We start from the raw sequence: 26,616 nt of genomic DNA, 5'->3' as shown, positions 1-26,616 counted from the left end.
TAAAGATGTTAACAGCTTTTATTTCACTGGTGCAAGGCCCATGTGTCATCCACCACTCACCAACAGCAAAACAAAACATTATCTCCTAAAAAACAGTTTCAGAAAATTCAAAACAAAGTAACAGTGTCTATAATAAATTTCGTACAATACTGTAAATCACTTTGTATCATCCAAACATGAACAGATCAGTTCCTATCATAAATGGCTTATTATTTTCCCCCCAAAAATATTGGGGGGCACAACTCCAATACATGCCTCACACCTGGAAATGCATAACACCACTCCATGACATTGATAGCTGTTCGTGCTTAGAACTAGGCATCAATTCACCCTAGCAATATCATAAAATACAAAATGGTATGAAAACCTACATTTACAAAGTACTGTCCCAATCCTGCCATCTATTCCATTTGGGTAGGTACCCGTATCCATTCCAACTCTCCTAAAGGCAATGTGGTATTTAGTGCTCCATTGCTAAAGGTTTGATTGCAAACTCAGGGCACAAGTGGGAAAGGTTTAAATCCTTCCACAAGCAGTAAAACACTGCCTTATTCTTCTTGATTCAGTTTCAGTAGTATTTGCACAACCCCCTAAACCGAGACTTACCTATTTTCAATTACCTCACATTTAGGAAGAAAGAAGGAAAGGCTCTGAGTAGTCAGCAGAGAAATGGCTCATACTGAAATGACTTGGGGCTGTAAGCTGTGCTTTAGTGCACCATGGTGATCCAAATGCCTCAGAGTTAACCACATCTTGCTTCAGTATTTACAGTATCTGCTGCTTTCCTCTGCACTGCATGAGTTTCTTCAACAGCACAGTATCTATCAGAGATCTTACTGAGATCACCATTGGGTGAGCATTATGACATGACTCCAAAAACGGGATTATGACGACAAATACTAGGGCCATACTCTTCATAGTCCTTCTTGGTGTGACACACTTGGAAAAACTCCGGCTATAAAAATATAAAACAAATCCCCCCAAAAGCATAAGAACATAATTAGAAAAAAAACCAACAAATATGTAACATCTTAGCATTTCTGTAGATTGCAGCTTTATGACACAGTATTACATTTTAAAATATAATAAAATGAGAAATTAGGATATGAATACAACTAATCAAGAGAAGTTTGTCTGGTCATAAGACTGCTTGTAAACACAGCAGTAAGAACTCCCACTTGGCAGACAGCAATTGCTCCCATTTTCCTGTATTTGCTTCTGTCTTGCATTTAAGACCATTGATTTGGATTTTATATTCCTGAAGTCCTAACTGATCTCTAGTGCTGACTTCAGGAATAAAGGCACTATATTGCAACTATCATATAAAAAAATACTTCCGAATTATGTCAACTCATGATATCCTTACTCAAGCTCCCATTTGTCCTGTCCAAATTTTACTGAGATAAAACTTAGGTAAGGATTCCAGAATGTGACATAGTTTAGGCTGTCACAATGAAAAAGTTTAAAACTTAGTAGTCAGATCAAATACACCCAGAACTCAAAATGCAGTAAAAATTAAGAACAACTCTGATAAAGACTTACTGTTGAAGCCAGCATGGAACCTCCAAACCAAACTGCATAACGCTGCATGTGATGTGTTATCACTTGAACTTCCACTGGTTTGGGCTAAGGAAAAAAGTTCATATTTAGCTGGTTTTTCAAACTTAACATGGTCAGAACCATACACCTTCAACCCTCCATTCACATCACTACCACACTTATTACTCAGGTATGTTCCCCCTAGGAGACCAAGTCATAGAACTCTTCATGGTAACTGTGATGAAGGACACAAATCCCTCTTGCCTACTGCTCACACATCTCCTAGATGGAAAACCAGAACTGCTTAGAGTAATTTTAAGATTCCTATAAAGAGATGTCATACACTGCAAGGCTACCAGTGCATTTAACAACACATAAACATACCCTACTGACTTTACAATGTCTCTTCACTAGTGAGGTGAAAACTTTGAACTTAAGTTTCTGTCACTAGTCACGTAATTAATGCACTTGTAACGCTCGCTTACCTTTATCCGACCACCGCTGAGTTCCTCACTAAGCCGCAATCTTGCATCCACAACTCTCTTCAAATCCCTTTGCAGTCGTCGTCCAAAATCCCTGAACATTGTGGACCCTCCTGAGAGGACCACATTCTGTGCAGAAATTAAAGACACATTCTGTAAATCCGTCTTCAACCAAGTTTCCCATCAGCCAACACTGCAGAGGTGACTATTTGGATCTCAGCATCATTGGGAAGCTGACAAGGAGGGCAGAACACCTTAAGCATCCCCCAATTCATAGGAGGTTCATGGCTCCCCTACTTTTCTCCTTTAAATACATTTATGTAGAATGGGTTATTACAAAAGAGGATTCCATTAGAACCATGAACTATTACCCTACAAGTGCAGAGCAGCAGAAGTAAGACACTACTTCAAGAAGTTTCTCTGGGAATGTTCACAGCATGCAGTTTTAGCCCTGACAATAAAAAGGCTCAAGTCTCATCATATTACATAGCTACAAAATTATCTGGAAATCTTTTTTTTTTTTTTTAAATTTCCAGAGTTCTTCAAAAAGACACTACACCTTCACAGAGAACTGCAGCACAGAGGAAGGTATGATGCCTCTTCCCTTGCTTGTCTGGTACTACTTAGTTTTTCAAGCAGAATCAAACACTTCTTAACTGGACTTGTACTTGGATTCTAAACAGTCATTTTAGGACTTCCCATCCCTAATTCTGATAACGTTGCAGCATCACAGACTAATGCAGAAGCCATTTCAAAGGCAGGGGATTCAGAACAGGACCCCTAAAGCCTAACATCGGACAGGATCCCTAGAAGTTAACACTCCAAAAACGCAACTCATGATCAGAAAAAAGAACTCCATACAACAAAATTGCACATGTGCCTCTGCACAGTGCTGCAACTACAACCCCAAGTGCCAATTAGCACTTTCTAAAACCACTCACATGCCTCTGACACATGTCTACATGGAACTTGGATCAGGAATTCATCACACACAGGTCTAAGGATTATCTCTCAGTAACATTTATTGATATTGCAGACCAAGACTGTGCACATAAAGAAAGAATCCCTGACCCACTGTTTTCAGCCTGCACATGGATCTGAAGAGCCAAAGACATGCATAAGTGTTCACATTTGCAGGGTGCAGAAGTACTTGGATTTTAAGCAACAGATAACCAGGGAAATCTTGTTTGCAACTTGTAAAGGGAGAAGAAAGCTGTTTGTTTATTCATGAGAAAAAAAAATCCCTGCACATCATAAAAACCATTACAGTAGAAAAAACTCATTTCTTCACAGCTTCAGATTATCTACAGTATAAAAGAATGCATAAAAAGGCAGGTGTGCTTTAAAGAAAAAAGCACAAGTCCCCATAACATTACTGAAACATTTCCAAAAGGAAAAGAGGACAGAGAAAAGGAAAGGAGCCAGAAATCACAGCTGGTCCTAAAGTTAAAGCAGGAGGGAGGATTCCCCCTACTCGCCCCATACATAAGAACATCTCTTCCCCTGTATCAAAGTGGTCATGCACTCCACTTGGGAAAAGGAAATTGCTAATGGGCAAAAAAGACAACAACCAACCTGAGTGATGAAATAGCAATTAAAAAGATGCCATCAGAAAATATTGCCTGGAGATAATGAAGCTGGCAAAGAATGTGAAAGCAGTAATTCTATTCAAAGCAAATTAAACTTCAAGCATACTCCATAAAGTGGACAATGCTACCACTAAAAATAGATTCCAAAATAATCCCAGGAATAATTTTTCGAATACATGCAAGACCAATTCATACAAGTACAGAGTTGGCAGTATCATTGGGAGGATCCTTCCACTCAGTTACCATTCCAGGGTTAGAGGATAAGAAGTTACATCTTCTTCAAATTATGATTATTCAAGTACTTCTACACACTGGAATCAGTTCAACAATAACACTGCCCAAGGAGAACAGAAGCACCAAGGTACAAACGTTGAACAGATGAGTCACCTCATTATCACATATCTGGACCAGCCAGGCTAAGCAAAATTCTGGATATAAGTAACTAGGCAACACCAACTACCTTTAGAAGATGGTTAATTATACAGTTACAGTTCCCCCTGCTCCCTGGACTTCTTGTCAGTGCCAGACCAAATCCATGCTAACTCTTTAGTACAAGACTTTTGACGTACAGCCTTTCATAAGTTCTAAACTCAGCAAGTCAGACTTCTGCAAGGTCAGAAGCCAGGTACTCCACACTTACAATGAAAGCAGAATCCACATTCATTCCACACCCCTCAAACACCACACCCACTACTTACAAAGGACACAGTAACAGTGAGAAAAGATGGGCACATTAAAAAAACCCAAAAACAAACCCCAAAAAACAACCAAGGGAGCACCACCCACCTCACCTCTCAAATGTATTCTCTAGAATGAATCTGAGTAACTGCTTAACAAAAACATAAAAATGAAGCATGCTAAATATGACTGTGGAGAAAGCTTACTAGAAAATGTTTGCGTTTTCAGCCTGTCAGGGAATCTTCTGACGTCCCAGAAAAAGACATCAAAGAAGTTAGGCTTTAAGTATCTGTTTCCAGCTGATTCCTTTAAAGAAGACTTCTCCTGATCTTACTCTGCTCAAACACACTTCAGCTGGTTTAACAGCTCCGAGCAGCCCCCATGTTTCTCAGCTAACACCAATTATCATACCTACTGATGGAAAGAACCTCCAGCTGGTTTTCACTTTTATAGCTAACTGGCTGCACATTTAAGTTGTTTTGAAATAATGTGTTCCCTTAATAGAGAGGGATGAAGCCCTTCCACACACCTGAAAAAGTTAACTGCAACAAGCAAATAAATGAAAGTGGCCTGTTTCTGGAAGTAGACCAGGAGAGTGGATGCCAATCACAGAATCATTAAGGGTGGAAAAGACCTCTAAGATCATCTCAGACGGGTGGCAAGAAATTTCCCCCTTCTCATCTGCACCTTTTGCTTCTCTTGCGAACTCTGTGGTACTGAGTTTCTCCTCGTACCATTTCTGGTATTATGCCTGTACAATGTAACACTGCAGAAACATGAAATTACCCAACAAAGCAACCCAGCTCGTGCAACAGAAATCTCTGACTAAATCAAGCTCACATAAAAATCCCAAAGAGTGAAACTAGCTCCTGAAGAACTCAGCACTACCAAACACAAGGTGCTGAATTGGTTTGTGCATCTTCACACGGCACCGTGGTGTGAGCACACTCTCAGCTGGACACATCAGACTTTGCAGCACCAAGCTGAAAAGCATCCCCTGCTTTTCTGGCAAGTAAGAACAACACATCCCATTTTCCCTTCTTTCCAACTGACAGCCTGAATTAAAGTTAACATGACACAACCAGACCACCAGACACATGTAATGAGATCAATATATGACTGTTAATAAAAATCATTATGGGCAAAACCAGGAAGGTTCGCAAGCTGAAGCCAAGCACTTCCTTAGCAAGTGAATCAATTAACCTGCATGTTTCTGTTAATTTGGTTAAAACAGGGCACTATTTGCCAACATGGTATGGAAAGTGTAAGAATAAATACTGTTCATACCAAACAACAAATATAATACAAAGAAGTGAATTTATTGTTAGAAACACTACTTTTCAAATATATTTACTTCTAATGATAAAGAAACCATTTCTTTTTCCTTAAAATCATGATTTTTAACGTTCATTTCACATTTCAAGTAATAGCAAGAGATTTCAGCATGACTTATGGTTGTGCCATTCTGCAGAAATACGCCTCAATTTCAAAAGAAACCAGAAAACCCTGCAGATGCACTGAGCCATTGTTAAACCAACTAGGAGGAGTAATCTTATAAATTTATTTACAGCTGTGATAGGAATAAGCAGGGCTTCTCCTCAGTATTCCTGTGCTGCACTGACAGAGTTAAGCACTTGGGGCTTCCACTTGACCACCACAGGAATGCAGCAGGAATGCCATTCCTTTCCCATGTCCTGTCATGGTGCCAGCAGATCCCATGGACTGGCAGCCTCTCCACCCTTCCCAAACCCCCAGAGCCTCCCCACTCTGCTCTGGGTCAGCAACAGAGAATTTCTGTGGTGCTGGAGCACAGATCAGCAAAGCCAGTCAAACAGTGCCATCTACCCACCACACTGTGTGCAGCTGGAGCTGCTCTCACACCAAGTGTTCCTATTTATCAGCAACTGAAGTCAGAAGAGACCACAGGGGGTTTTTACCACCCGGTTAACCTCCTGCACCCTGGACCTCTCCAGTCTTTGAGGATGGGCTCTTCTGACTTGGGCAGTTTAACTTGCTGAGTGAACACTGACACAAGTGCAGTCCAAGTCTTAATTGCACCAATGGGCTCAACTATTTCACTAAGTTCTCATTTTGAAAGAATCCACAACAGCTGCACACCCAGCTAAGAAGTCACCTTCTCTAAGGAAAAGAGCCAATATTGCCAAAATCCTCTCTCCGTGCACCTGCATTTCCATGGAAAACCTGCATAATTCATCAACAATGTAACACCACACTGGCCAGCATCCTACAGTCCCCACCTCATGCAGTGTTTTCAACATGAGAAGTTGGCTTGAAAGGTTAAGGTCAAGGATGTTGTCATTTGATTCAGCATGATCTGAATCATGAATACTTAAACATGCTTGGCATTGAATGGCCACAGGTTATGGGATCTTGTGGAACCACACAGAAGTTGACTTCAGCTGTGGGATGGATTTTTGGGGGTGCACCTCCCCCCCACCCCAGCCCCCACTGGGATCTGAGAAAGCTCATTAGGCCTCAGCCCTGACAAACTGCACCTGGACTAAGCCCTTCTTGAGCTTAAGAGAAACACTGTCTGTTGCCAGGTATTTAGTGAGAACCTGCTTTTTAACAAACAGCCTTGCAAACTTACTTTCCTTGCCTGAATAACAACTCAAGCGAAATAATATTTCTGTTATTGAACTTTCAAAGAAACTTACCAACTCAAATTGTGGCCAGGATGGAAAACTACCATAATTAAAGTCCACTCTCTACTGATCCTGTGAACAGCAGTAGAAACTGAGATTCTTTTGAGATCCCACTTCCCAGAAAGTAAGGGGCTCCTGTGTATGTCTCAAACACCAATAATAAGATGGCTGTGCAGCCAACCAAGGTCTGCTGGTAATAACAGACAAGAACTGCTGGTAACAACCAGGGACTAATGGTATTAACACACTGTGAGGAAGAAAAGGATTTGGCTGGAGAAGAGGGGCAAGGCAGATATAGGGCATTTGTCCATGAGAAAGAACCACAAAGCAGTACAAGGAATGAGAGGGAGGAAGTGGGCATGGACTATAGGGTGGGATTACTACCACCAAAGGGCCCTAAAGCCCTCCAACCCATTTTCAGAAAGGCTTGAAAGAAAAGACTGCACATGGTAACTGTTCCCGTTTGGCCAAATTTAGAAATATATCCTCTGAGAGAAGGCACAACCACCCCTCCCCCACCAGGTTCGGGAAAAAATAAATTTTCCTCGAAGGAAAGTGAAGGAGATAAAGCTATTTATTTACCAAACACACAGGAAAGGAAAATAATGCTAAATAATAAAATCTGTCACTGTGGAGGAAAAAACCTGGGAAAGTGTTCGAGTCCTCCCTTTGGTCTCCTTGGAGCTGGGGCTTGGCCCAGGGCCAGGCCCTCTGTGCCCGGTGGAAAGTCCTCCTGATGTGCTCTGATGTTAAAGCAATCAAGCAGTCCAGTAGAAAAGGGAGAAAATCTGAAATTCCAGGGAAGGAAAAATTCAACTCTCAGTCTCTCTCCAGAGAACAAAGCAGCTGAACCACTGGCCAAAAAAACTGTCCTGGGCACAGCAAAACAAAGTGCTTCCTCCCTCCCCTGCCGCAGCTGGGAAACAAATTGCTATCTGGGTGTGACCTTGAACAAGCTGCAAACTGCTTTGAGAAAGTTTTGCTCAGTTTTTCCTTCCCCCTCTCAGGCTCAGTTTGGAGGCATAGAAAGGCACAAAAATTAATTTCTGGGCATAGGCAGCGATATGGGATACACATCATAAGGCCACCCCAAGACAGTAGCTAATTTACATGGAAAGCAAGAAACCTGTATTTGGGGCAGAGGAACCTGTCCATAAAAAGGTACCCTGCACCCCAAGCCTTGGGGGTGCCCCCAAGACCCTGGACATGTCATTGGCCAGACTGATGCAGCTGGATTGACGCTGAAACCAGGACTGGTGCTCCCTTTTTCTTTCTCTAATTCCTCTTTTCCTTTTCACTCTACCCCAATGCCTTAGGTTTTAACTTTTATATTTTTCAAATTCTGTACAGCTTAGTGTGTAACTCTGAAGTTTCTTGTAGCCTGTTAATTTCTGCTCTCTCATGCTAGGTAGACATAACAAAGCCTCTCCAGGCCTACTCTTCAGGGACACCCTGACCATCCTAGGCCCAAAAAGTATAAACCAAAGAGCCTCTAAAGGTGGGCAAACTGAGGGAAATTACATAATTAAACTGAAGCTTTAATTGGAGAATTAACCCTGATATGCAAATGAACCAAACCTATAAAAGTATGAAGAACTCGTGACCTGTCATCCATCTCAGGGTCCATCTTGGCAATGGCCTCTGGCCCTCAGGGGTACCTTTGAAGGCCTTTCAAATAAATAACTACCTTATTCCCTTACTCCTGTCTAGTCTCTGTTTCTAGGAGGCCTCTCAAGGCATCAACCCATTTACCCAAAACCTACTGCTGTGTGCTTATATAGTAGGTCAGAAACTAACAGACCAATTTCCATGCCAAGTGTGTAATTTATTAATAAAACTTTCAGAGCCTCTGACTTTTGTCATTCCTTTTGACCAATGAGCATTTATGAATCTTAGATGCTTTCCTCCCCTTAAGAGTGGGTTGTCACAGATCTGGCTAAAGAAGTCTTACCTAGGTTCTGCTGGTCCAAACATAAGGTAAGATAACTGGCCTTGTGAGAGAGATGCTGATGAGATGAGGAAACAGAGATATTGCCAATAAAACTCAGAAATACTATAGGACATCAAAAGATGGGTTGTGGAACAATGATTCAAAGGCTGCATACCACACAGTCTGCAAGAAGGGTATTAGGCACTTGGGTATTTTCTGCAGGAACACTAAGGAAGAATCCAAATACATTTGATGGAAACTCAGCTCCAAAGCACAGGGCCTTGGCTGGCCACCACTCAGCACCATGGGCAAGTGCTGAAACTGATAAACTGCAGAGAGAAAGTACGAGTGGAATATTTCTGCATCCATACACTGTTTTAAACAATGAGAGCAAGAGATGCTTCTCCCTTTGAAACGACCTTGCTTAAAGAAGATAGCAACTATCACCACTAATAGCTACTGATATCTCTCAGTACATTCAACAGGTAATTGTGAAACATTATTTTAATTAACCAAGTATAATGATAAACAGAAAAAGGAAAAACAAAGTCTCAATCAGTGCCAAGCCAAGGGAAAGTCATTTTTCTGCTGATTATGATGAGGCAAAAATAACAACCTCAAATTTTAAACACCACTGTCTAAGTCAGTACCAAGCCCTACCCTATCAAGCAAAGAAGCTGTTGCTGTGAGGAGGCTTTGGTCTTTCAGGTAAAAAGCAGACCCTAAGCACAACCACACACTAAGGGGCTTCTAAAGCCTTCTGCTACCTAAGCTTGAAGCCACTGAAAGCATCTACTGCAGAAGTCACCAGTGAGCCTGTTAAGTAGTTTAACTATCCCTTTTATCCTGCTCCACAGATCTGCTCTGGAGTGCTACATCTTGTTCTAGATTACAGAGAGTGTTTACCAGGCAAAGAGAACAGACTGCAAAATTTTAATAGTTACAAATTACCCTGAGACATGACTTAGGTGGAAGTTAATGCTCATTCTAACAGGTGAGGAACACTACCACCTTTTACATGAGCAGGCAAATCTCTGTGTGCTATTGCTTTATGCTGTTACTTCAAAAATGGTACTGCTCCTGCTCAAGCAGGAGATTGGGAACCATGGGATGTGCTGCCAATACAGAGCTTGACATGGACTATGCATGTCAGTACCTTACTTTTCACTCCTTAAAAATCAGGAACTGCAAGTACTCTGGACTACAGCCTAGGCAGGTTTAAGCTGGCCTAACTGTTGTCTCCTGAAATATTTTCAGTTTTCATGTACATTATAAGTGATTCAACACCGACTAAAACTGCAGACAATGGGAAGGTAAAAGACAAGACTATGAAAAAAAAAAATTTGAAATCAGTACTTAATAAAGCAGGGGAAGGAAGGGAGTGAGAGGGGTAAGACCACAGTATAACCCTTAAAATGGGCAAAACATAAAGTCCTCAATGCACAAGAATTCACATTACAAATGTCAGATACAAATAACATCCCTGTGCCTCAGTTCCTCAGGGACAATACTTATGTATGTATCAAGCCTTTACAGATAATTTTCTTTCAAAAACTAAAAACCAGCAAATATTTAGTGGCATTCAGAAGTGGCACTTCGTTTAATTTCTATACAAAATTCACATTTCTCATCGTGGACGATGTGGTATCCATGTATATGCCTCTGATCATGATGCTGGTATTTAGTCTTTAAATAAATAACATGAATTTTCCAGAGAAAGGCCATACCTTATATAATGGACGCCGGACATCAATGGGACAGTTCTGTATAACTTCATCAACTACATCCGAAATGGATTCCATGAAATCAGGGTTAGCAAACTAAAATGAAAACAGAACAGGCATTAGATTTTTCATCCAAAGAACAGAGGGGGAAAAAAAGGCAGACATAAGACTGTGGAGAGATTTTATAATAGGGGACAAGTGGGAATTTCAAGTCTTGCTCACCACTTATTCTACATTAAAACAAACACTTCTCTACAAGGGAAATGAGAATTTCTTTTTCTGCTGAGAAACTCAGATTCTCTTCCTTGGTCAGAAATTCACTGTTTACAATTTATGCACTATGGGCCTTTTATTGCCTGTGACATGAGTTTGAGCTCTCCTGTAATATTAAACATACTGCGCACTGTGGTCCTGCCTTTCCTTTCAAGTGAGATAAAAAATATCAGTGTACAAATCAGAATGTTTCCCTGTAAAAAAAAAAATTAATGCTTCTAAAATACTCCAGTTAAAATTCCCACCAAAAAGTTAGATTTTTTCCCCAAGCCCAGGAAGTATCTAATGTTTAAAAAAGTATAAATAGTCTACGGTTTTGAGTGAAAGCCCCCACCAATGCCAATGCAAACATTAATACAGTGCTAATGTGAATTTCTGCGTTTATAAATACTGAAGAGTCAAAAGGTGCTAATGCTAGAAAACATTTTAGTGGCATTTTTCCACTTAAAACTTAACATAAGCTTTAAAGAAAAGAACTGATAATAGCCCACGTTTTTTCCTTTCAGAGGTTAAACTCTGAAAAATTAAATGAATTACCAGTATATAATAATATATTATTTTAGATATATTATAAGCTTTTCCAAAGGGGTAGAAGTACATGGGATTTACATTCAAAGCAAGATGAGGTATCTACCTGGATGAACAAGTAACAACAGTCAAACATAACAAGTATACATTGAACTGAGAGAAAACTAGCAAAGGAAGTTGGCTTGGAGCTCAGGAGCCCTAAGGATGATGGGGGCACTCCCCAGGAATTCAAGCTAACCTCCACAGTAAGAATTAATCATGCAAGAAGCCAAAACATGAAGCCACATAAACCAAAAGAGAAGCAAGCAGCCGTGCTGCTGCACACAGAGTTTTCATCTGAATGAACTACAGCCTGAAAATTCCTGAGCTCTCCACAAAGATATTGATAGAACAGCAGGGAAAAAGAAATAAGTAGAAATGAGAGGCAGGGTATAACATCATCCCAGAACAGGAGCAAGAGAACTGAATGTAAAATTGCAGTCTGCTAGCCAATACAATATGGTTGGAGAAGGGCAAATAAAATATCTAATTTTAAAAGCAGAGAAATAATCTGGATAACCACAAACCCCAAGACCTAACTTCAGGAGTATTAAAGACTTCAGAACAAATTCTGTAAACTGAAAATAGGAAAACATTACAAGACAGCTTTACTGAAGGCAGCTTTTACTTAGCTAAGCTGATACCCTTTCAAGTGAGGAGTTAATGAAACACAACAAGAAATTCTCTTTGGATGCTGTACACATCATCTACTATGTTTTTCTTGTCTAGGAAGTCAGTTCAGGTTCAGGTGTTTTTTTAAATACAGAGTAAAGAAACTATCAAGACATGAAAAACATGGAAATTGGTCCTTCATCCTGTTCCCAACAGTCTTTACAGAGACTATGGAAAGAGGAGCTCTTAAAATGATGTCTGACATGGGATTCAATGCTTCTCTGTTAAATCACATGGGTAAACAGCAGGGAAGAAAAACTATTTAACCCAGAGATTAAATATTGGCAGGAGATCAGATGGCTACAAACTGACCACAGAAGATTAAAGCAGGAATTTAGACAAAAGGTGACAGAGAGAAGTTTTTTAATATTCTTAAATAGGAGGAGGGTAGGAAAAGGGAAACCTCACCAGTGTTAATGTAGATTTTAATAAAAGTTTTTAACAGTATTACAGACTATGAGTGCCTGCATCAGTTCAACCAAGTGTGCAGGAATGGACTGTATTAAAACTTGACTCCTTCCTCTCCACAATATCCTGAAACTCACTCAAACTGAACTACCAAAAATCAGACAGATGAGGTACAGTAATCTTTCCCAAAATTGTACATCCTACTTATGACCACACCAACAGAGATTTCAATGGACTTCCTTCAAGAATAAATTTATCATCCATGCATTATAAACTGATTCAGCATCAAAAGTCTGCATCCAATATTTAAAATATCATCAACGCAATGCTGAGTAGTGCCCAAAGAGATTGGCAGCCAAGTGTAAAGGAAGACTTGTTTAAACTGACACTGAAAGAAAGAGGAAAATACTACATAAAAACTGTGAATTCAAACAACTTCTTCTGAAGTTCAGATTGCCTTTAAAGGAACAGAACGAGATGTTTTAAACGTCAGCCTGGACATCAGAAAAACACTTCTCTGCTGTGCTGAAGTCACCTGTGAGCGCACCTTGTTCAGGAGACTCACTGGCCCCTCACTGCCACGGGATGGCGCCCAGGCACCGGGAATGGCACAATTTAGCACAGCTATTCCCTGTTCTTACCTCGGGATGAAAGAAGATTTCGGGTCCGAGGAACCTCTCGTAACCGACATCGATAACAAACTTGGTTTTGTTGATGGCGTTGATGCCCGTGTACTGTTTGATCCACTTGCGAGAGTCTCCGTCGTACTTGGCAAATTCCTTCACTATGTCGGGGCAAATGTAACAGTATTTCTCCTGTTAAGAAACACCACGGATTAAAAAGAGCTGAAATAATTAGTACACTGGTGAATTAAAGTGCAACACAATCAAAAAGGGAAAGTGTGAGCATTTTTACAGATGGAACTCCGAGGGACTTTCTCACCAACATGACTACTGAAGCCTCAACCCCACAAGACAAAGCACGAGCCCCATTTGCTTCCAAAGGGCTGCACACACTGACTCAGCTACATTTGCCTCTCCCAAAATGAAAACATCACCAACAGCAGGTCTGGGACAATAAAGAAGTTCAAGGGCAAGCTTTCACTGAAAGATCAGACCCACACAATCGCTCTACTTTTTTAAAATTCTATTACAAAGCAAATTTTAAACAACTCCTAAGCTTAAATGCTGATTTAATCTGCAGAACATACTCCAAACAGTCTAGCATGAATATTTTCTTCCTCTTACCCCCACACTTGATTGGATAAACCACCAGAAGCTGGTGTAATTATAATACACTGCCTACATTTGCTTTTTTAAGAGAGCCACTGGCAACTTGCTAGAGCCAAAAAAATCAGCTCACGGAGATTTATTTATATATGTATTAAGAGATAAAGGAGGGTGTACCTTTATGGCTTTTGCTGTCTCCAGAGATTGTTCAGGAGGAATTCCTACCTCCCTTTCCCTTAGAAGCTGTTGAATAAAGTAAGTAATATCTCTACCTGCAATAGGAATATGTTTGATGCAACTTCCAATTACATAGCCTTCTGCCTATGTAGGAGGAGAGGAAAAAACATATTTAAGGGGAAAACTTACTGTGTATCAATAACTAACATTCATTTTTATAATACTCTGATTTTCTATTAAAACTAAAATCTTGAAACTGTAAAATCACTCTAAAAATGTGCACCCCCCTGCAAAGTGGGTATCATTTTTATTTAAAGACCTTGATTACCACATAGAAACAGGTAAGGACTATCTAATAGATACACAAGCGATAAACGGTCTTGTACAGATTAGTCAGATAAGATGATTCCTTTAAGGCATCATCAGAAAAGCAAACATAATAAACAGACTACCTGTGTTCTCTTTGAGAGTGAAAAATGGATAGAAAAACGTATAAAATTTATTAAGTTTCTCAGACATGAAAAAATAAATTAAGTAGTATCTAACAATAAGCAGAACAACAATTAAAAAACTACTTGCTGAATTTTTTTTTTTAGGATGCATTTACTGAAAACACTGGTATTACTGAGCCACATTATTTCACCCCTTCCTTTTTTTACACTTTTCAGAGTTTCACACAGTAAATGCTGTTTGTTCACAGCACTGCCCATGCGATAAAAATACTGAGAAGACCAAACTAACACCAATGCAAGATGAAGTTAAAGGGAATCAAATTTTCATTTCCAAAGTACCTGATCATTCAAGGACACTGTATGGTTCAAAACCACACAAAACTACATCAACAGATGTCAGTATGCACAGATAGCTCTATATTTTTAACATCCTCACATAATTAAACTGATGAGATCAACCATGTACCTGAACAGGTATTTATACAAGTTTATAGTTGTTTCCACACAAGCAGAGTGGAAACAACAATATACAATAAATCATATGAAAAGCACACATTACCAGATATATTAAACAACCAAAATGCAGGATGTAAAAAAACTTAGGACATTTCTTGTCAGACACTGGTGGCATGCAGGAGACACAAACCCATGATAATTATTGATATTAAAGAGAATTCAGGCATCACAGTAACGGAAAGTAGGGTTTTACACAGAAATAACCTTTTAAAATATGGTTTGATGGTTCCTTACTGTGACCTTCCTGTAGTCTGCAAGCTAAATTATTATATAATAAAGTCCACATAATGAAATACATATGCTTTCAAGGAAAAAAGTCCCAAACACCACGAAAAATTGCAAAATAAGGTTTCATTTGACACCTCTTATTTCAATCTGTCATAAACCACGTCCTTGTACAAACCACTGCTGATTTCAAAGTGCATCCTGCTACTTACCACGGGGATGACGTGGGTCACTCCATCACCACTATCGATGACAATTCCAGTCAGAGTCCGCTCCCCGACCTGCCGTGACGTCCAGGAGGCAGCTAAGGCCAACACTGCCTACAGCACACAGAGTTTATATTTAGATGCAGGCAGAGTGTGCTAATTTACACTCTCAAAAAATACTGTTTCAAACATTTTAGACACATGCCTACAAAAGGCCAAGACACTGCAGTTATATTGTACTTTAGAAGAACACATTCACTTTGTTCACCTGCACAGCAATGTAAAGTCCTGGGATATTAAATGATTCAAACATGATTTCTGCAAGATATTCTCTGTTTTCTGGTGTGTTCAGTGGAGGCTCTGTCTGCAAAAACAAAGAGTTTTGGAAAAGCACCTCAATAGCATCCTGCCTTGATTAGCTTGGTATGGTAATCAAACTTTTAAAGTCCTCAGTGCACTCAAAATAGAAAATTTCAAACAGAATTTAGACAGTGTTTGAAGCTTTTCAAAAGCAGTAGCTGACCTGCAGTAGCCTGCATCACAAAATTAACAGAATGTAGTTATAATGCAGCTTTAAAGATTAGTTTTCTCCTCCCACCCCAAACCCTCTCACAGCTGAAATAAGACATACAGAGAAAAATCCTCCAGCAGAGCTACTTGTGCTTGGAATGGCATTTGGTTTTCCTCTTAAAAACTTTCCTTACCAGATCTCATTAACTCACCATTAAAAAATAGTGATCCTCAGGCTCAGCTCGAAGGTACTTAAAAATGACCTGCTCCATGAACCTCTCCATGAGATCCCAGTCTTCAACAATACCATGTCGGATAGGCCACTGCAACAGGAAAACTTGTCAACACTGGATCATGCAAGGACAAATAAACCCAGGAACAGTTCAACACCTCATCTCACATGTATCTTATCAAACCCTCCATCCTGACTTTAATTTAGAGGCACAATTCAAAGGTAGCTCCTGCTCTCACATACTTCCAAGCCAAATTCTACCTTGCAGGACTAGCAGCCAGAATCCAGACTCTATTCCTTTAAGTCTGTTGCAGAACTGTGTTTTAAGGTCTTCTTGTATAAATTTTATCATTTATAAAGTTGAGAATTGTACTTGGCTTCAATATGCCTTTCCATATTATAAAAAGAAATAAAGACCATATAGGCTATACATTTTTCAACAAAAATTTCTGGCAGGGATGATGTTTACCTTTAGTTCCATGTTGAGAACACAGCTGACATTTAAGTAACACAGAAGGATGTATAAAATATTATTTTTTCCACATAGTTCATAAGCCAGTAACGCTTTGTAAGTACAGGAAGTCCTTTACTAGGGTATGGAAAATATGATTCACAGAAAAGCAGCACTGAAGACAGCCCTTCACAAAACAATTGTGACATTCCCTGAAGCAAAAGTATCCAACACATTTCCCAGTTCGTATGTTAAAAGGGTACACTTTTAGCAAGAATTTAAATATTCAGTGTATATGACTATTTTAATAGCTCAGAATTTTGAAAACTGAACAGCTGCACTGTATCAATGAATATTTACACAAACACCAACCACACAAGGCAGCACTAGTAAAACAGATATCTAAAAAAGGGTAAAGCCATGAACCAAATCATGCAGTTTTTAAAAAGCAATAAAAATACTTTATAAAAAAAGCAAATGTGTTTTGAAGGTCTATCCAAAAGTCCTAGAACATTTTATCATAAAAATGTGAGACTTGGGAAAAGCTGTCTAAGCCTCCTGAATGCTCACCTTCGTAGCATAGGTAGGTTTATCTATGGCTTCATCTCCTATGAAAAAGTCCAGATCATCAACACCTTTCATTACTCTCCTCTGAGCCTGGTCCCCCACTTTGGCTGACTCTCGGATTGCAATACCTTAAAATAAACCCAAAAAACAAATAAAAACAACAAAAAAAATTAAACAGCTAAATACCAAGTGATGAATATTTTTTACTTAGGGATTCTTTTCCAGAAATAAAAATTGGGATATAAAAAGTACAAATCATGTAAGGGATCTACTGACAAGTCAATATAGCCGAGTTCATTCTTACTCTATCCTGAAGGATTCTGGTCACCCATCCCTCATTAATGCAGATAATAATTCACAGAAAATACTGAAAATGCATTCTGTTACAGACTACAGCAGTCACTAAACCCGTAAAAGTGCAGCATTCCAGTAAGCAACACAATTTACGGAGTTTTAACTCTAGAATAAAGGGGAAGAGCACAGGAGAAGAAGAAAATAAACTGTGTATTCAAAAATAAGTATTGGAGTCATTATCCTGGTTGGTGAGAAAACGGAAAGAGGGAGGGGAGAGATCAATTTGCAGTGCTACAGAGAAATCTTTGGAGACACTTATGCTTCCCATTAGCAGCCTGCAACTACCACTAAAATTATTAGATGATGGCTGCTGTAGGCAAGAAGATGAGACAGCAAAAATCAAATCTGGGGCAAGCTAAAAATAAAAATGGAATGAAGTACTGCTAAAACGTAACCTTATTTATATAGGGTTTTTTTTAATATGTCATAATCAGGATCTAAATAACATACAGCAGAAAATGCAGAGTAGGCATGCATCATCCACAAATACTACTAGCACCAAAAAATGACTCACAGGCAAACGATTCTTTTGGAAAAACATCTACACCCCAACAGGTTTACAGTTGTATAAAACAGGATTTATAGAAAATTCACAAGAAATCCCTGCTATCCCACTTCTTTAACATAAGACATTTAAATCTTTTCCAGTGGTTTAGGTTTGAAATTTTACAATACTTAAAATAGTGAGACTGTACTGCAGCTACAGCTGGTGAAGAACACGTGTCCACTTCTTCAGCCACCAATTACCTTTATAATTTCCTTATCTTTATGCTTTCTACCATGAGTAGCTACAAGGTAGTCTAGATGCATTAATAAGTAGTTAATTGGCAAAGTTTACAAAAAGTAAAAAGCAGTGTTTAACATAAATGGATGTAACAGATGCCATTATAGATGTAAATACATAGTCAGTGCTACTATTTCTAAATATATATACCATTTCAGAGAAACTATTAAGATGTCAATTAAAATCAAGAACACCAGAAAAGTGTAACATTTTAAACAAGTTTAACACACACAAAAAATTAAAGAGTAAATCTGTTCAACAAAAGCATGGTAAATGTTCAAGAACATTTTAATTGGTAAATACACACTCAAAAGGAACATTTTCTAATAGGAACAACTTTTTTGAATATTACACTGTCTACAGTCCCAGACAATGTAAATAAGGCAGACACCACCTGCACTTCAGTACTTAATTTGATTGGAAGCCTTCCCCAGATTATCCAGGCTGTAACCATGGTGTCAGGTAGACAGGAGGTAAATTGCATTCTGTCTACTCAAGAGTCTGGGCAGAAAAATAATGGAGATAAAAAGGAAATTGGACTGGAGTTCTCTTCATCTTTGTCATAGCAACCAAGAGCTGGTTTAATGAGCAACAGTCCAAGCTAACTGCAAACAAGGAGCTCTGTTTAGCTACACTCTAGCCAAAGATGCTAACACGATGAATATCACTTCCCAGATGGACAAGGGACTACGACAGCTGAGCTGGGAGCTGGAAGCACGTCATTTAATCCTGGAAGTGCTCAGTGACAGCAGTGTATATTACAATTTGGAGGGACAGAAAAATCAACTCACATGATGGGATAATAAACTGAGGTTCTGTATTTCCTGCATAGCCAAGCTTCGTATACCTAGGGGAAAAAGAAATGATCACAAGGTCATTAGATGCACTTAGATGCAAAAACATGAAGAAAAAAAATACTTTCAATTCTCTCCACTTCTTAAAGTGAAGATGAAACATGTATCACATGCCATGTCCACATTTTCTGGGTTGTGCTTTCAAGTATCATCCTGCTGAGAAGAAAACTCAGAAGTGGTAAATATTTTAGGTGTTAATTTATTTTTCAGACAACTTCAGCTTACAAATTTTGCTAGTGTTATTTTGAACTATCAAACCTGAAAACTCAACTCTTACTTCTTCCATCTTGTTGACCACCTATGACAAAGGATAAGCAGGTCACATTCCACCCTTTGGTAAAAACAGGACCGTGCAGATTTTACTCTTCAGTTACCATGACCAAAGAGGGCCTTAAGACTTTACATATTTGTTTAATATCCTCAAATACAGGAAAAAAAAAAAATAGTACCGTGTCACAAGTACAAACCACAGCTGAGAACCCGTGTTACAATCGTGATACAATTCCTTTTCAGGCCTTGAACAAACCACTCACCTCGTCACAGGTATAGTGTGTGATAAAAGACAAATACTACACCAAAGCAAGCCTGCACTGATGAAATGCATTAGAAATAGACAGCAGATGGTACAAAGCATTGATCATTTCTTTCAATATACATATAATATCTATTTTAACAAGTAAAGGATCAAGAGCAAAAATGAAGGGGGAAGAAAAAACGTAAAGGAGTTTCCACATAAAACCTAAAAATTTCTACACGGTGTTAGAGGCTGCAAGCTACTCCAGGTCTTTAGCAACTAGAAACAATTAAAATCCCAGACTGTGAAAAACAGCTCTCTCTCCTAGGGAAAAAAAAAAAGAAAAAAAAAAAAGAAAAAACCCCACAACAACAACAAAACCCACTTCAGAAACAGTGTAAAAAAACCCAACCCAACTAAATTGATTGAATGCTTGCCGAGACTGATGTCATTCTTGAATATTGCCATTAGCTTGAAACAGAAGTACAACAGCAGCATGATTTGAGGGAATCAGCATTGTTCACATCACTTTTACACAAAAAACCTAAAGCCATGACACTCTTAAATGAGATCAATCCTACTCTAGGTCCTAAACTGAATTTAAAGTCTTTGTCTGCATCCTACTCTCAGTATTTGCAAACAATATTATGCCATGGCCAAAGCAGAGAGTTTGCATCTTCATTAGCAGCTTGAAAAGTAGGTTCCTCTTTACAGAGTATTTGGTATAAAAATACTCAGTAAGAATCCCAGTTTTCTTAGATAAAGGAATGAAATCTAAATTGAATTATCAATGACCTTGGAACTTAAATATTTATACTTTCAACATCTCTTCAAAGCTATAGCTTCAATAGACTTCAAACAATAGTTAAAAAGCCATTTCCCCCAAGGCTAAAAAGACAAGGACTGTGTTTTGGAGGCAAGGGTTTGTTGGGTTTTTAATCATCATTATAGACATATGCTTTCAGTCTAATCCAAAGTGTTTATGCACACTTGCTTTGGCTCTCAGAAAAACATAATCAGAATGTTAAATTAGATTGATTGTAAAGAAGGCCATTACTAGTAAAAATTCTTTTGATTATTATTATTGCATAGATTCTTCACATTTTAGAAAGAGGCCTACATAGGGAACATTGTTAAGACCTAACAAGCAACAACACGAGTTCCACTGGGATTTAAGACCAGTACAGGACACTTCCTCTTATTTCTCCCTCTGAAATTAATCTTGACTACAAAACATAATAAGAACCAAGGAAAACCTTTTTTGGTTTAAAAGACCTAGTTTCAAGACTTAGAAATGACAATTAGGCAGAAACCTCATAAAAAGAGCCCTTCAAGCCTCAGTGAAAAAAAGCAAAGACAATGTATACATACCCATGCATGCAAATACATATATATACTTTTTAATGCAATTTTTATATATCTGCGTACGTGGATAAATTAAAAGGTTCCTGCAGTCTAACCAGAACTCATTTCTTAAACTAAAGTCTGGCCAAGAGGTGAGTTCAGTTTGCCATCTTTTCCCCCTCAACACACATGCTAAACTCACACCCACTCACAGTATTAAAAAAAGAAACACTCTGTAAAAGTCATTTTGGGCTACCAGTCTGAAAGAGCTTTACCTTCCCTCTCAAGAATGGATCAAATCTCCCTACTAGAGTAACTTGTAAAGTTACCAAACCCCTACAGCTCAATATTTTACAGATTCATTTTTAAGCTGGGTTAATTCACCCAGTGAAAAAACTACAGGGTAAGTTTATTTCTCAGTATAATAAAAAAAATTCTCTTCAAAGAGCTCATCTCACAGAAGGTAACATATGGAAAGATTTCTTTTGCGTGCCATTAATCCATGAAAGACTAAAACTATGAGAATAACTAAATTCTCAGTTCAATGCTGAAGCAAAGAAGCAGTGAAACAAAACCTGCTAAAAAAAAAAAAATCTATTTAGGATCAAACAAGAGACATATTGGAACAAGTAGTCACATTTCAGGTGTTTTGATAAAACCAAATGGAAGGAAAATTCAAATTTCTCCCAAGACCACTGAGAAAGAGAAGGAAGATAGATTATGCAGTTGTGCTGCTCTTTGCTATCCAGGAGCCTCAGGACACGGCAGACTTGGTCCCAGATTTCTGTTTTGCCCAGCAGGACCCAAACTCATTCCACCTCTCAAGGGTACATTAAAGTGTTTGGGTGACCCACTTCCAGGACCTCTTACAGAAAATACTCCCTTTCCTACATGATATTTAAATATTCACTGACCAGAAAGGCTCTGGACTTAAACAGTTACAGAGGCTACCTGGTCTCCAGTCCCTTCGCCAATGAATATTTAAGCATCTAAAACACAGTTTTCTTTCTCCTGGGTTACAGCCTAGCAGACTAATGGTAATGCAACATCTTGTGATCTGTAAATTACAGAGACAGCTGTAGCGGAATGTGTAGATAATCAGTATTCCAACTTAATTTCATTAAAAGCAGCAATTTGTTGCCAGTGAGATAGGAACCTACTGGAAACTGGCCAAAATATAGGATACTGCACTAAAAATTAGCAGAAAACTGATCCAATAGACTAAGGCTATTTCATGCAAGGAGATTTGGAGGACTACTCATTTTTTTTAAATCTCTGGAAATTACACATTACTGAAACAAGCAATTTCTAAAAATAGTGTGGTCTCTTCCATACTGTTTTGCCAGGATGATGAATTTGTACACAAGCCAGTTTCACCAGCTTTTGCGTGAAGATTGGTCATCCTAACCCTGTTCTCTTCTGAGGTCCCACCAAGACAGAAAGATGGAAACCTTACACCAAGAAGTAACTCCAAAGATTTACAAATGGACTGCACTTAGAAGCAGATGCTGCACCCTTAACCACTTTAGAGAGAAGAGACATGTTTTGGAAAATTCCTCCCAAAGCATGAGAACCAATCACGAACTCAGGCAGTTGCTTTATCCATCTGAAAACACAAGATATCCAATTTTTCTCTGTACAAGTATGCAAAAGACCAAAGCCCAAATGCACCTATTTTAGTATTTCATCACTCTCTATTGTTTTTTTGGTCCACATCTTTAAAACAATGTGTTACATTCACACAAAAAAAACCCCTCTGAAAAGACAGATATGATGTGATTAAAAATAGCAGAATGCTTTGAGAAAGTCCTGTTAACAAACAAATAGCCTCTGTAAATAGAACACTTTCCCTTACAGCTAAGAGGCTGAATAACCAGACTACTGCTGCCAGAACACCTGTGATGCCAGGCTGCCATAGCAGACTCTATTATCATTACTACAAATATGTCTGAGGAACTTGCAACACAAGTTCTTCATGAAGGTTTGGAGAAGCACTTTTGAAATCAAGGGATGAGAATGAAGAAGGGATGAAAATATCAAATAGAAATATCAAACAGAAAAAGTATCTATTATGTCTGCACAATTTACCCGAGAGCACCAGCAGCCACTGTAAGAATAAAGAATACAGCAGAGCCATTGGGTTTCTTGAGGAAGTCTAGCACTTTACAGGACTGAAGCCTGTGATTATAAACAACAGTTAATTAACTCAAGCTTGTTAGACCCAGAACAGCAATTACAATAATGCCTGTTCACATGTCCCACATGTGAACAGGAGAGGTAATACTTGGCTAAAGCAACTCATCAGGCATCAGAAATATACTAAGAAAGGGGAAACAGCATGTTCTGGGGCTCCAGCTATTTTTAATAGCAACATCATCAAAAAACACCTTAACCTTCAAGTTTTAAGACCCAGTCCAGCTCACTTCTCCCAGAAATCAAGTATTTACCTCTAAACTCATCTGTAAGACTTTGCCAAAGTACTTTTCCTTTATTAAAAAGGAATGGCTTCATTAAAATACACCCAAACCAGAAGCACTCCTCAGTGTCTGCAAATACATTGAAGAGAGGTATTTTAAGATATCTTCGTTTTGCTCACCCACCTACTACTGTTCTGATGTCCAACAGCTAAATGCCAATTAATAAAACTAGTTATGAAGTTTAAAGCTACTTAAAACAGCAACACAGAAAGACCTGGTAGTCCTAAGAAACTAAAAATAGCATGCCCTTCTCCACAAAAGGAGTGACAGCAATGTGGAAACCGATCACGAGGAGAACCTCATGCAGAGAAAATCAAGATGTAGTGCATCAAAACTGCACTACGACAAGTCATTTGCAAATACTAATGGAAAAGATTATAGCAAATTATTAACTCTTTCTGCAAGATTTGTGAATGAAGAGTGAACAGTTTATGGCAAAGGAAATTTGAGTCATCTATCCAATAGACTAAAGGAATGTTATCCTGTCCTGAAGCAGTATGTTTCTCACTGAAGGTCTGTACCCATTTTCTATACATCTGTTCTTACTTTTTTGGAGGAATTCTGGCATTTTATAGGACTGAGGCCTGTGGTTGCAAATAACAGTAAATTAAGCCAGCTTCCTTATATACAAAACAACAACAAAACCATTCTTTTAACAAACTTCTTAAAATCCCTAACATGAAAAAAAGATGAATTAGTGGCTGGACAGAACACCTCATGCAGTAGCAGAGATTTAAGTAGAAAAGTGTGTTTTATATACACAATGTCCCACAGTGCACATCTGCACATGCCTTTTGCTTTCTGCTATGCTCTCTCAAGTTTTTCATCTGAAAGCCCTTTCATGAATAATTTGAATGAACTGTTTGAAGCTTGTAACCCAAAGTAGATCCATTCCAACAATAAGAAGGTTTTCAGCCCACACAGAGGAAAATTCCAGAGACTGCGCATCAATGAGTCAAGCTACTTCTTCTGGCTGCTTTTGTTCAGACTCATTTCATCCTGAATTCTCCAAGATAACTTATTTCACATTCAGTAGGCACTTTGCTGAAAAGTCTTCCATGTTTGAGTGCCCTACAGCAAAGTCAAGCACAAGTCCCACCAGCAGAGACATCATGCTGTCTCCTATGAATTAAGGTCACTTGGAAGCATTGAAAAACAAACGTGCATGATTTGGGGACTATCCAAACCCTTCCTGAAACAAAACAATATGCATGCTCCCCCCTCCCACAAACCCCATTAGCTCTACCCATGCAAGCACTAAACAGATTTTAGAAATTCTACTTCAGTTGTTATTTCTTTGAAAGGACACAACAAGCAATTTCCTATCCTTATTTATTTTGTGTAACTGTTGGCCAGCAATATCTACTGCTAGTGTAACACTGGAATTACTCCACAAACTGAAAGCCAAAGGGGTCTTCTGCAAAAGGCAGACGTGGCATTTAATGAATTTTCTGGATTTTATAGTTTATACTGTACCCTTTTTAAAGGCTCCACCTAGACCTCCCATTTCTCTCCAGAACTACCAAGTAGCAGTCCTGTAATATCAACAGACCTGTGGAGAACAAATACTTAAAATATCTTCAGAAGAAACCTGAGAAAATACCAAGAAGTATCTAAAGAACAAGCAGAATTATACATAAGGTAGAACCTGGTCTCTATTCTACTTCCAAAGTCTCCAGCTGTGAACTCCAGTATTCCCCACTGAGGAAACAGAGCTGGTTTCTGGTACGCTAAAGTATAAGCAGAAACAGGCAAAAACTTCTAACACTTTTGTTACAGTTTAATGTAGACATACTTCAAAATGTGACACACTTTTTCAGGAGAAGGCAATGTGGCACCACAATATCGGAAAGTGCTTCCTGTGGTTATCTAGGATTGGGGTTTCTTGATTTGGCTAGATTAGTTTGGGGTTTGGTTTTTTAAAGATTGTTTAGTTCAGGAGATTTTAAAGACAACTTTCCAAGTATGAAAGAAATTAAAATAGTGCTGCAAATTCCCTGCAGAGGAAAGGCTAAATTAATGCAATCAGTGCCACCAAGTCTGACAAGTAAAGCTACTGCATGAATAGTTACTCATGGACCGGTGCTTCACTTCTTCTCCTCAGAGCTGTCTGTAACTGTTGGGCCAAAGGAAAGGTATTAATTAGCAAAAGCACACCACAGATTCAGTACTACCTTCATTACAGCTCCCTCTGACACCTCCCCCACTAAGGCACAGCAGGACTGGGTGCTGAATGGGTCTTCTCTAGCAGAGAGAGGTAGGACAGACCCGCTCCTGGAACGCCTCCCAAACACAGCCTCTGCAATTCAGAGTCACTCCTGCCCTCCAAGACTTGAGTTACAAAACTCGTGGTTTGGTTAAGTATGGGATAAATCTCACACTGATCCGAGAAAGGTGAAGGGATGAGCCAGTGACCAAGCGCATCACTGGAGTAAGACAGCCCGCTCCCACCTCAGCTGAAAACGCTAAAATTGGGGACGGCTGGTTTCAAACGGGGAGAGGAGCCAGGAGCCCGCGCTTGCGAGGGGCCCGGAGGCAGGAGAGCTGTGCTCGCTGGGCTCTGTGCTCACGCACAGCACCGCACCGACAGCACTGCGCCCTGCTCGGGCATCTCCGCCAACCTTTCCAGGTATTGTCTCCGGACCGCTCTCAGTGCGGGCTCCTGGCTCCCCTCCCCGTCTGAAACCAGCCGTCCCCAATTTTAGCACTTGCATCATGCAATACTTCAAAGCCAGGGGACACAAACAAAAACGGGTCCCGAGAGGCGAAAAAGGCACACAGAAACACACACGGCGGGGACACGGCAGGGCTGCCCCGCTCCGCGCTCCGGCGGGATGGAAGGGCAAGGGGGGGAGAAGGAGGTCGAGAGGGATGGGCATCAGCCCGGTGAAGGCCGGAGGGGAGGGAAGCCCTCGGCAAGCCGAGATGGCACCGGGACACACGAGAGGAGCGCGGCCCCGTACGAGGAGCGCTCGCCGGCAGCGGGGCGCGGAGACACCCCCCCGTCCCCAGCACGGGCACCGGCAGCCGGTCCCCCCTGCCCGCACTCACCCGGTGCCGCCGTCGATCACGCAGGGCGGCAGGCAGCTCGCCATGCTGCGGGGCCGGCAGTGCGGGCCCTACGCCACCATCCGGGCGGCCGCCGGCTCCCCCGGCACGGGCTCCATGCGGGCGGGCCCGCAGCGGCCGCCGCCAG

The 26,616-nt window shown here is 39.8% G+C and overlaps 1 protein-coding gene across 2 annotated transcripts; it reads right to left on the bottom strand.

The window, feature by feature from the left end:
• Nucleotides 1–26,616, bottom strand: ACTR3B (actin related protein 3B). Of its 2 annotated transcripts, none has more exons than XM_069006387.1 (12): nucleotides 26,472–26,616; nucleotides 19,023–19,078; nucleotides 17,097–17,221; nucleotides 16,056–16,166; nucleotides 15,602–15,697; nucleotides 15,340–15,447; nucleotides 13,935–14,078; nucleotides 13,170–13,343; nucleotides 10,612–10,704; nucleotides 2,025–2,150; nucleotides 1,544–1,626; nucleotides 1–952 (listed from the first exon to the last, which is right to left on the bottom strand). In XM_069006387.1, the coding sequence occupies exons 1-12, from the start codon at nucleotides 26,513–26,515 to the stop codon at nucleotides 766–768; spliced, it is 1,347 nt and encodes a 448-aa protein (XP_068862488.1). In that variant the 5' UTR covers nucleotides 26,516–26,616; the 3' UTR covers nucleotides 1–765. The 2 variants fall into 2 exon arrangements, with proteins under 2 accessions (XP_068862488.1, XP_068862487.1); XM_069006386.1 differs by having other exon boundaries at nucleotides 779–955; nucleotides 1,543–1,626.

This window comes from Aphelocoma coerulescens, chromosome 2, assembly GCF_041296385.1.
Source record: "Aphelocoma coerulescens isolate FSJ_1873_10779 chromosome 2, UR_Acoe_1.0, whole genome shotgun sequence".
Taxonomy (NCBI): Eukaryota; Metazoa; Chordata; class Aves; order Passeriformes; family Corvidae; genus Aphelocoma; species Aphelocoma coerulescens.
The sequence above is the reverse complement of the archived record's forward strand: the minus strand, read 5'-3'. Positions and strand labels throughout refer to the sequence as shown.